General features: G+C 54.7%; 3 protein-coding genes across 3 annotated transcripts; 2 read left to right on the forward strand and 1 right to left on the reverse strand.

The window, feature by feature from the left end:
* Positions 1 to 531: 531 nt before the first annotated feature.
* On the forward strand, positions 532 to 870 carry J3D65DRAFT_605182 (uncharacterized protein; the record flags this gene model as incomplete). The annotated part of the gene is made up of 1 exon (XM_066798335.1): positions 532 to 870. One exon carries the CDS (start codon positions 532 to 534, stop codon positions 868 to 870), a length of 339 nt encoding a protein of 112 aa, XP_066653211.1.
* A 10-nt stretch (positions 871 to 880) lies between these two features.
* On the reverse strand, positions 881 to 2,030 carry J3D65DRAFT_476177 (uncharacterized protein). The gene is made up of 2 exons (XM_066796539.1): positions 1,850 to 2,030; positions 881 to 1,796 (listed from the first exon to the last, which is right to left on the reverse strand). Exons 1-2 carry the CDS (start codon positions 1,929 to 1,931, stop codon positions 1,240 to 1,242), a joined length of 639 nt encoding a protein of 212 aa, XP_066653212.1. The 5' UTR covers positions 1,932 to 2,030; the 3' UTR covers positions 881 to 1,239.
* Positions 2,031 to 8,203: 6,173 nt separating this feature from the next.
* J3D65DRAFT_605183 (ankyrin repeat domain-containing protein 28) lies at positions 8,204 to 11,494 on the forward strand (the record flags this gene model as incomplete). Its single annotated transcript, XM_066798336.1, has 1 exon — positions 8,204 to 11,494. The coding sequence occupies one exon, from the start codon at positions 8,204 to 8,206 to the stop codon at positions 11,492 to 11,494; it is 3,291 nt and encodes a 1,096-aa protein (XP_066653213.1).
* Positions 11,495 to 11,862: the final 368 nt, after the last annotated feature.

Genomic DNA, 11,862 nt, shown 5'->3' on the forward strand with positions numbered 1-11,862 from the left:
CTGCTGTCGTGTTTGCAACTCCCAGTAGATATGTACCTACCACAACGCCCTCCCGCGCGCACGCGCAAACGGAACTGCCCAACAAGGCAACCCATCCCGACCTCCTCCCCCCCCTCCACCCCACCTGACCCGGACGGAAACGCGGATACAAGCGAGCCCGGCCGCGGGGCGTGCATCCCGTTCGTTTTCGGAGCGGAGCGGAGCAAAGCAGAGCAAAGCAAGAGCCAGCCAGCAGTGCGCGAGCTGCTAAAGGGGTGTTAAGGGGTTGACCGCCTCGCCGGTCGGTCTGAGCCTCAGGCCGACAAGGCAACAGGGCGAAGACGGGGTAGAGAGAGGAAAAGAGGGGAACAGAGGTACACTGGGAGAGGGACTGGAGCTTAGGCAAGTTGATGATGTTGAGTCCTGACGTATGCAGGAGAGCAGAGCACCTTGGTGGTGATGTGCGACATTGGGTATATGTGACATCATGGAAGCTCCAGAGGACCTAGGTACCGTAGATCCCGCCATCCATGTCGCTTCCATGTGGCATTGATGTCAGTGGTAGACACTACTGCTGCTCTTCTCTTCTCTGCTGCTTCCAGACTACTCCCGCCACTAGGTGATGATCCAATGGCGAATGCTGTCAGCAGCAATGAAGTCGTCAACACCAAAGCTATGACACTTGCGTCGCGGGCGCGCATTGGCTGGAAGCTAGACTTCTCCGCTCTCCCACCCTCTGCTCAACCTCACCTCACCCACTTCACCGTGAACATGCTGATTCACTTCCTCACACGCTCCCTGCCTCGGACCTATCCATTAACTCCATCTCAAGTGCACCACGCCCGATACTTCCGCTCATCCGCAGGCCGCCAAGACGCACTCTTTCTCTAAACTCCATTGCCCGCCGCGCTCTCCCCTCTCCGTCCCGCCGTCTGCATAGCTAATCCACGAGAGCCAACCACCCGACAGGTAGGAAAGCACGGCGGATACGGGCGGAGGCGGAGAAAGGAGGGAAAGGCAGGCGGAGAAGGGTGTTTGCACGACTCTTGCGAGCAAACAAAAGGGCTCGGCATGACACAATGCTCCGGTACAGCGGCGGCGGGGATGGAGCGCATGCACGTACACGGCGTGGACGAGAAGCGGAGGTGTCAGTAGGGGCCAAGCTTTGTTCGATTTGTGATGACAAAGTATGTATGGGGTGGTAGTAGCAGCGGGCCGGGGCGTGAGCGGAACGATGAATGACGGCGGGGTCGAGCCGAGTCAATTGGATTCGGGATAGACTTTCTTTGATGTCGGTCGTCGCCATGTTCGTCGGTGCCTCCGAAGGTGAGCTTGTTTGGTAAATCCGCTCTGCTGGCCTTGGGCTTTGGCTCTCGTCTTTGTTTCACTGACAAAGAGATGAGTTCGCCTCAACCCCAAGGCAACCTTCATCGTTCCCATGTGCTTTTTGTTCTTCAATCGAGGTAGACAACAAAACCGCAGTTCTTCTTGTAGAGCATCCGTGCCTCGGAAGACGACAGGACCAGACCCTGTGGCGCAGCCGTAAAGCCAACCGCAGCCGTAGCAAGCCACAGCCACTCCCGCGGTATTCCTACCCACTGCCTGTACCGGCCGGGCCACGCAGGCTACTGGTGGCGCGGAAGCGTTTCGTTCCGCGCACCAGAAGACATCATCCCGTCTGTCAGTCTCAACTGTCCGGTGCTCAGCCAACATGCCAAAATCTGGCGCCGAGCCCGAAAGAAGGGCAGTCAACAATCTTCCGTATTCGCTCCTGAGTGGACGATGTTTCCTTGGGTCGCGTACCGTCGGATGGGTAACTATATGCCAATAGGCACCGCCGAACGACGAGACAGACGGAGACCGAGCTTACCGGCGCGCGCGTGTGCCTCGGTCGAGCAAATCGAGTCGGCTGCGTTCCGGCCGCTATGCAGAGCACCCAAGTGGCTTTCCATTCATTTTGCTGTCGTCGGCGTCGCCGAACCGTGGTTCAGCGCATTGGATTACTCACCTCCGATGCATGCCCTTTTCGCAGGCACGCTATCCATGCTCGCTTTGCGCCGGGTAGTATGTAGCCGCTAGTTCAGCGACGCCCGGCAGTTTCTGCCGTGCTCGTTCCTTTCGCATTCTCGTACCCTCCTCCGCTGTAATACCATGGTCGGCAGATCAGGTATTTTGAGCATTGAGAGAAACGAATACGACGCGCGCGTGCCTGCGCTTGGCCTCGTGTGTGGCTTGCGAGGTCTTGGCTCTGGCTTGTTTGCTCGTCGATCATCAAAGGCGGTGTTCTGCTTGTTCCTGTCTGGCTTTCTCTTGTGGCTTTGATTTGCTTCGCTTTGTGTCAACATTGTTGCACGGATCCATGTGGAGACGCTGAATGTGGTAGTAGGATAGGGAGAATGAGCATTCCATCTGTAGCAACGCACCGCGACGCACTCTTCATTCACTCCGGAATGGGCACTTGCGCCTCTGTCCAGGTGCTCCATTGTCCACGTGCAGCTGGCTCGATATCAACGAGCCTCCCTGCATACAAACGGGCAACAGAGATGCAGCATGTTCACTGTGACTTTTGCTCAACCTAAACCACAAGACCGCAGTGACTGACAGCTGCGCCCTACGCCGCACATCTGCCTGCGCAGGCGTAAGGTTTGCAGCAGCAGCATGTAGCTAGCCAGGGCAAGTGTGGGGAAGACGATGAGTTGTTCCCCTCGCCGTTCATGCACTGAATGCATGCTCTCTGCAGTAGTCAAGAAACTACTAGTCGTTCTATGCCATGGCCCTGTGTGCACCCTCGCTAAACAAAATCTGCCTTACGGATACGCCTGACAGACTGGCAGGCACAACGCGGGACGAGCGTGCCGGAGGATCATTCGCGATTTTCCTCCTTGCTGCGCGCTCAGAGCCTCTGAGAAAGAAAGAGGGATGGCGGACAATTTCCCCAATACGGATGTACGAATGGGATCGGCGCGCCGGGCAGATCATCAATCATCAACTGCGATCATGTGTACGGTATGTACGTGCTCTGCTCTGCTCTGCAAATCGATAGAAGGATATGTAGAAAGCACGGGAACAGAAGATTCCGGACAGTTGGGGGTCACGGGCCTATGCGCGCCTTGCCTTGCCCTGTCGGTTTGACGAAGCGCGCGTGCTGAGGGTTGATGATGAGGCGCGTGGTTCGCTCCTCTTCACTTCGTATGTCGAAACGAGAAATGAGGAAACGAGAAAGTGAGCACCGTAGCGAAATGCGCTCAACGAGAAACCGCAGAGTCATCGCCCTCATGCAATGGCTGTGTGTACAATCCAGCCAGCCCTACATGTCCGGCAGGCCTGCCTCGGCAAGCGAATCCGCGTCGCGGGCGGCAGGCAACCGGAAACAAGCGGTGACGGGATGACTATTCGACAAGGGCGTGTCAGCAGAAAAGAGATGCGATGCCGCGAAGCCGTGCTGCGCTGCCGCGGGTGACGGTCGGCGGGCGGCGGGCAGCGGGGCTGGCAGGCTAAGGCACGGTGCCCGGTGCCCACACTTTCTACGAATTGCCATGCCCTTTGTTCATATTTTGCATGCCCTCGGTGTCAGTTTTCGCTCGCCACAAGTCGACGATGACGAGAATCAAAAGTGGTGGTGTTGCGGGGCGGGGAGAATTTGACCGGGCCGGATTTGTGGATGTAGCGAGAGATGTTGCGAGACGGAGGCGAATCAGATCCATTTTTATTCGACTTTTTTTCTTTCCTTCTCTTCGTCTTCCCTGTTCTCTCTCACGATGAACGCTTGTTGAGCCTTGGTTGGTCAGTTTGCTCTTTAGTTGTTGGTGTTGGTTGGGACAGCGGCCGTGGGGGCTGCAATCTTTTGCTCTCTCCACAATTTCCGCCGTTCAACATGATGGCTTCGTCGCTGTGGCTTGTTGGTCTCAACGAGGGTCTCCGCGGATTGATTGCTCTCATCCGAAAGTCGCGAGAGACAGACATCAAGGTTCCCGCCTCGCGCGGATGCCGCTGCCGCTGCCGGTCAGGCAGTCACTGAGGACTGGCGAGATGCAGTCCAAACCCTGTGGCGGCGGGATGAAGAGTTTTCAAAAGGGCGTCCCGGATCACTTTCGACGCTTTTCATTATCAATTTCTTGTCCAGCAAAATTTTCTCGCCGTCTCGTCCCTGCCCAGCAACACCAACCGCGCCAGGAACCTTCTGCCCTGTACAGGGACGGGAGCTCGGAGCGGAGGCTGTACCTGGCGCACAGACCACATCTTCTGCGTTGCCCGTGCGAGGGATTGCCGCCATGGATCCATCCGCCATCGTGTAATCAACATCTTTTCGCTTCTTCGCTTTTCATCTTCATTTCTCATCCGTTTTGTCACGCCCGTGCGGTCGCTACTGCCCTTTCCTGCCCTCCACCCTATTGACTCTCCAAGCACATGCCCGCGCAGTCGAGTGCTGTGAGCAATTTGGGATCCGGGCGGAGCTCGGCGTTTGTCCAGTCCACAGAGAGCGAGCTTGAGGACCCTGCCTCACCTCCCGGCTGCGACCGGCTCGCACGTCTTCTTCCTTGTTGAACATCTCTCCCCCGGCTCTTCTTTGTCGTTGGTGGTTCGCCGCGGCTTTCGGCCGGCGTCCGGACGAAAAATGGCTGGCTAGATTTGTGCCCCGACGAACTTGACCATGCCATGTGTCGAGTGCTGACATTTGGCTGTGTCTGCTGCACCAATTTGTCACTCTCCAGTCACCTTCTGGAGCGTTGTTGACTGGTTGGTTGGTTGGTCGTTTGCGGAGACCTGTTTGGCGCGGATGCGACCGCACCAACACCTGCGGTGGCCGGTTTCAGCACCTCGGCCTCGGCCTGTCAGCAACACTTGACCCTTTCATCTCATCAATCAAGTCCGCACAACGATGCTGACACTTCTCCGCTGTTGTGCCCGATTAGAGAGACGACTCCCATCCATCGCACGCAGCTTGGGCTCGTGAATGCCCATCCAACATTTTCTGCCGGCAGAACCACCACCACATCCTTCGCCCAAAATAGCCACCACCACCTCCCACATGGCATGCAATCGAAACAGACCGCTTCTTCCACCAACCTCTCCCCCACCAACCAGCCTGTCAGCCAATCTCCCACACGACGCCTCCTCGCGATGCTACCCCACGGCCTGGAAAGCTGGCCGCATCGCACCGCGTGGTCCACGGGCGCCGCGAGCCCCCGCGTTTGTTTCGCGCGGAATTACCATTTGTGGCAAAGCGACCATGGAGCCCGGGTAGACGGCGACCTCTCCGCCAGCCCAGCCAGCCCACCGGGCTCTAGTTTTCCTGACGTGTGGGGGTTGTGGTATAGCAGAACGCCGACCCTTTTTCGCTACTTGTCCCTGGTAAACACTTCCAGCATCGTCACGGCGCCTTGTCATCAGATCGGTCAGGGACGAGGTGTGCGCGGGATCCCTTTCGCGATGTGGCATCCCACGCCTTCCCCCGAGTACTGCGACATCGGGCATGCTTCAGGTTGACCACCACTGCAGCACTCAAGTCTCGTGGCTGCCTGTTTGCCCTGCCCGTCTTCACGACGCGCGGAACTAGGCTGTGGTGGGAGGCTCAGTTGAGACAGGCCTCGGTCAATCAAGTGAATAGGGCTATACGTACGAGTACGGGGAATATTTGTGCACCTATTTTGCTACCTGTCCGCCCGTTAGCGAAGACGCCAACATGGGACAGTGCCACTACGGCTTCAGGGACCCTCCAAGATGCCGCGTGTGTGTCCTCGACACGAGGATTGTGTGCCTGGTGCACAGCTGCCGGGGATCAGCCCTCCAGCTGACTGCTCAGTGCTTCACAGCCGTGTCGCCGTTTTCCCCATCCAAGCGTCCCCAGCCCATGTCCACCTCCACAGAGCTTCTCGCACTTGACCACATCGCCATCCCATCTGATCTGCTCGATGCAGTTCGTCATAGCCGTCAACAGACTTCAAGATCAGCTCCCGTCTGCATCTCATCTGCTCACGTTCTGCGCTTGGCCTACATCATGCTCGTCGATCTCCCGGAGTCCTGTCCACGACCACCCCGTCTGGAGGTGCCGCTTCCGGTAGGCATTGGCGTCGTTTGCTGGGAGGTGTTTGCTCCGCTGCAACTTTAATTGTGCTCTCGAGTCGCTGAGCTGCACAGTCTCGGCCTCTCCCCGTCCCGTTGGCCCGTACGAGTCAAACGGCCAATTTCCACCCTCTCATTTGCTGCCGTCATTGTTGCGCCCGCTACTCTTGCGTCATAAGCGTTCGTCGTCGACGCTATCATCCGGCCTGGACGATAACCTGTGAAGGGTTTTTTTTTTTCTGCCGGCAGAATCAGACTCGCGGTTGACGTTCTCCAGTTCTTTTTGTCGCAGAAAATCGGATGCTTTGCGATCCATGACGTACGTGTGCTGTTCGTTGACGCGCAGCACCAGGCAGATCAAGTTCGCAATCCACACCCACATTACCGAGCGCGACCAAGTCTCGACCGCGCAACCAACGGCGACGACAGGCCCAGCCCAGCTTAGCCTTCTGACTTCCCGCCCGCACGTGGCACTGGGCAGGTCCAGTCGTTTACTATTCATTCCCTGGAGGTTTCGTCATTTGAATGTCGACCTGATGCGACGAGTTCGCAATCAAGCTTGCGTCCATCCTTGACCAAGGCAAGCACCGTGGCCATCAAACAACCTGCCCTTTGTGGTATGCCCTGTCGCATCGGTCACCGAACCGCTGTCCTGGCGGAATGGTACCTCGACGGGACCCCTCCGCCCACTCGCGGCGGCGGCCCGTACCTGCACGCTAGCACAACACGAGCTACCTGCCCTGACCACGAACCGTAATCTTGGATGGCTCTGTTTCGAATGCTCGGCCAATGGTTCTCCGTTCGTTTGAAAGATGGCGCTCAGCAGATTCCGGACGCATCGCAGAATGGCCCAGACGGTCGGGCTCCTCTGCGAGATGCTTACTGCGAGTAAGCGGTATCAAAGCGCGTCGAAGCCGTATTGCGCTTTGCACCAGAGATAGCAATCGGTTTGTCCATGCTGCGGGCCGCAGACCTCCGTCTGGGGTAGGTATTCGGCTTGTGTCTGCGCGGAGAGAAGAACGACGAGAGCCAGCCCGGGTCGTTGTCGCCCGATGCCATTCCAGCTCGCCTGAGTGCCCGAATGCTCGCCTGCTTGTTTGAGTGCCCGCGTGGTGACGTTGGAGTGCCGACCTGTTGCAAAGGCTCTGTGTGAAGTCTGGCATTGGATTCGTGAGTCAGGACCTGAGGCTGAGTTGAGATCTGGGGTAACGGAGCTCGGTTGGTACGTACCGCATTCGACCTTCTCTAGTTGAGGGCATGCCGGTCAGAGCTATCAGTCTGGCTCTGTACCGTGGAGAGCGAGGAGTGGAGATTTGAGTGGCTCTTTTGTAACCTTGAGGCCAGTTTTCTACTCAGCAAGGCACGCACCAGTCAAGCAATCAACAACCGCGCCGCCTAAAACGATGGCAGGCTGTTCCGTAAGCCAGAGGAGCGAATAATGGCTGGAAATACCTGCCGGTGTAAAAGAGCTTGGGATGCGGAGTGAATTGGTTGAGTTCAAAGAGTAGGAAAAAATGCGGATGGGGAAAGACGAAACCAGCGTCGGGTGTAGTCATGGAGGCAAATGAGATGGCGCCAGAACGGGCAGGCGCTGCGTCGAGAAAATATGCGCAAAGCCCCATCTATCGTCTTTTCCCTACAACATCTTCATCACCATTCAAATTCGAAACAAACGCCATTTGATCCTTGAACTTCGACCGTCGACGATTTCACCACCAGAGAGCTTCAGCGCACGGGCTTTCGATCGAAAAGGGCCACAAATTCGCGCCTTGGGTCCTGATCTAGGCTGGAGAGAATCGGACATGATGCTCAGCCCCAACTTTATTGACTCAAATAGGCTAAGCACCCCTGGAATCAGTGATGAGCGACCACATCAGCGTTGGCGATGCTTTGTCATGCCCAAAAATGCGTGTGGCTTCGGCAACTGACCTCTAACTGCCATGATCTCCTTTGGGGCCGAAATGATAGGACGGCGCCGCAAGAAGTCTGCATGCGTGAATATCACAGTGCATGAATCCCCACCGACGGAATAGATTGGTTTGACCTTAACCAACGCTTTAAGCGCCTTCACTGATGTCTTTGCGCATAACTGTCGACGGCCATCATTCAGAGAAACCTTTTAAATTCTCCAACATTGAGATCTAGGGAGTCTTGCTTGAATATGGGTTGGTGGGATGACTTCGCCAACAATCTTGCCACGGACCTTGGTCCCCTCATCGCGCTCTTTGGAGAAGCGCCGACAAAACAGTACCTTAGCGAAACAACAATGCCGGAAGACATTGTCATTTTCGCAATGGCGCCTATTGGAATTCTAACTGCGGTCGTGTCAGCGATTCGTGTCTGCGGGTCACCGTCTCTACGGGCTTTCATTGGGCGAGCACAGGAAGGAGAAGGAAATGCGGAAGTCGAGCTCTGTTCTTCTACCAGCCGGAACGTTGGTGAATTGTACAACAACGGAGGCATCGCTCGTGTCTTTGGCACCCCGAAACTCCTCGAAATCATCTTTGATCCTGAAGCACTGAAAGAGGACTTTTATCCAAACTATTTCAAAAAAGCAAGTGCGGGAATCCATCTGCCGAGGGACTATTTCAACAATCTCAGGAAAGAATCAGAGTGGACCGAAAAAGGCACGAGGAGAGGCAAAAACACTGTGGAAGACGGTACCGAAACGCAACACACGAAAGACTTTGCGCCAAATCCAAATCTCTCTCTCAACGTCGGAATTCAGGAGCGTCCTAGGCCCTGGTTTTTGGTGGCTGCTTGCCTGGGAGTTACTCTGCAATGTGGAGTATTGGTGTGGGCCGGTTTTTCAAGATACACCCTCCACCTCATTCAGAGCAATCCTACAGCGGAGTACGCTGTACCAATGACTGTCACTGGAACAATACTCGTGAGCTTTGGGGTAGGTCTATGCGCTCTATTGGTGGACAGCACGACTGGAGAACGACGGTTCAAGAGAAACGGAAATTTGACGAACTACCAATCTCAGATGTACTGGATTCAACCAGGGAACCAGAAAATCGGCGATCAAGCTTTCGACTCATTCGCGTACACCAAAGACAAGAGTACATCAGAGTACATCACTTCATGGAAGAAGAAGCCGGATGGGATGGAAAAGAATCGTGTCGAAGCTTTGGTCTGGCTTGCCGTCGGATCCTCAATTGTTGGTTTCATCCTGCAATTTCTGGGGCTAAGAGCATGTCACTCGTCTGTGTCCGTAGCTCAATTGGGAGTCATGCTCGTGATGAGCATTGTCCGTGCGGGCCTCCGGACGCAACGGTTAAAAGACGAGCAAAATCTTATTGGCAAGGACTCGGACACCTTCAAAGGCCACGAACTTGATTGGCTCGCACTCCAGCTAGGAAGAGACGCCAGAAGCCAACGTAAATGGCGGATCGCCTATGTTGGGACCGACTATTCACAAGTGGCCGCCTTTTTTGGGGACAAAAACCGGAAGTCGCTTTGCATCGGGGAAGAGTACCAGTTGGTCGGATTTCGACCGACAGACACCAACCATGAAGAAGCCGGGCTGAATCATTTTCCAGAGGGATGGCTCAAGGACTTCCAGAGCACCAGAGAAGGATCGCCCCCGCATGATGCCGTCAAAACATTTCTTTATCGATGTCGACTGGCACGAATTACCGATCATTGGACAGAGGCCCTGGTTCCTGTGCGAGAGACTGCCGCTGCACTAGCGAGAGCGATAGAAGGAACTGCCGACTTCATTTTCGCTGCTTACGACATCAAAGACGACTGGGACGAGGTTTATGCCATGTACTGGCCGATCAAGTGCGAGCTGCTGGGCCAGACTACCAAGCCTGGTGACGGAGCGATGGAGGTTTTCATCTCACTTAAACGCCATGTCGATTGGAATGGAAGCATCTCTGGAAATTGGAAGGTAGATGTGCCCGAGCTGGAGGCGGTGCTTGGACTTCAACTGTTGGCATTGGACGAATACCGAAGAAGGAATCAATACGCAGAAGAAACGAAAAGCTCTCGAGAAATTCAGAGCATGCGGATTCTTTGGCAACTTCCCGACAATGCGGATTTCGACCTGCAATGCATGGAATACGACATGTGGCGAGAGAGCAGACAACCCAAAATCCGCAACGACGAAGTGGACCCACCATGGTCGAGAGACAAGTCCTCTCTACGGACCGAATCCATTCCAATGCCTTTGCGATTCGGTTGGCGAAACATATGTCAAAAGGACCAGAATTCTGCGAGAGTGCGCGTTTTGGCACTGCCCACAAACCTACCTCTTCCAAAACTCTGTGCACAAGACATGTACTCGTCTTTTTTCATGGCAATTCTTCGCATCATTGCGGATTTGGAAGGTTATTCTTCTCCAGAAGGGCTTTGTTTGAAATGGGACATCATCTCACGGGCCCAAAACATATTCGGAGAGAGCGGCCTGGGCTCTGCGGACGACGCTTTAATATGTGCAGTTCCAGCTCTTAAACTGCAGAAGAAAACGCCAACCCCGCTCCACGTTGCTGTTCAACCTCAATTTGTAGGCTGGAAGGTCTTCTTGGATCTCTTGGATATTCAAGCCAATCAAGATCCAAAAGTAAAAAACAGGGACACAAGCTCAGACGACCTCAAACAACATGAGAAAGTGGTCGATCTTCTATTGCGCAGAAATGTCGACGTCGATGCGAAAGATGACGACGGGCGCACTCCTCTTTCTTATGCTGCATATGAGGGGGCACCATCAATAGTCAAGCTTCTCTTGGACAATAAAGCCGATGTCAATGCAAAGGACGAGAGCTTTGGAGATACAGCTCTACTAGACGCGTTGAAAGGCGATCCCGACTTGATCGACAGACGGCAGAGCCAGAAAGCGGACATCGTTAAACTCCTATTGCGAAGAGGAGCTGATCCGAACTCGAAAAACCACCGGGAGTTTACACCATTGCACTTGGCCGCAAGTTTCGGGAGACTAGACATCATTCAGGAATTGCTTGAGAGAGGAGCTGACCCGAACTCGGAAAACCATGCAGGGTATACGCCATTGCACGTGGCCACGGATTGCGGGGAATCAGACATCGTTCATGAATTGCTTGAGAGAGGAGCTGACCCGATCTCGAAAAACCATGAAGGGGTTACGCCATTGCACTTGGCTGTGAATTTCGGGAAAACAGACATCATTCAAGAATTGCTTGAGAGAGGAGCAGATCCAAGCTCACGAAATGACTCTGGACTGACTCCGTTGGATTTTGCACGAGAGTCTGGGGATACGAGCGCTATTGAGCTTCTAGAACGAAAACTGGGGATACGTACAGCGGTGGAAGAAGAATCCGACGGCGACTCGAGTTCGAATTCGAGCGATGCGGAAACGGATAGCCAGGGTGTGCGGTTGCCTGTCACTTCTTCAGACAATGGAAGGCAGAGTGCTCGCTTTCGTCAAAGTTCGACAACCCACGAGATCACCATCAACATCAGAACGTAGAGTTCCACGCTACTCGAAACCAGGTCAATCAACGTGTAGTTCCGGCCAGGAATCAAATTTATATCACGGAATCCAGATCCACTCGAGCAATTCGCCTCATTTCATCGTTCGCCTTTCATGTAGTAGCATCGGAAGCTGCTTGGCAGCCATGGTTCAAAACGGACCATTCAATTCGGCCCTGTACTGGAACAAAAGTTGTGATACACAAAACGGAGAGCATGATGAGCCAGAAGAAATGGAGTCCAGAAACAGGAACACAAACCTCCTCAAAGGATACGAACTTGAGCAGAAGTGTGGCGGCTTTTACCATCGAGCCTCGCATCGTGATCGATTTCCAGCGGCATTGGGGTTGCACTGAAGCAAGATTG

Source organism: Phyllosticta citribraziliensis (assembly GCF_038025025.1).
Source record: "Phyllosticta citribraziliensis strain CPC 17464 chromosome Unknown J3D65scaffold_9, whole genome shotgun sequence".
Taxonomy (NCBI): Eukaryota; Fungi; Ascomycota; class Dothideomycetes; order Botryosphaeriales; family Phyllostictaceae; genus Phyllosticta; species Phyllosticta citribraziliensis.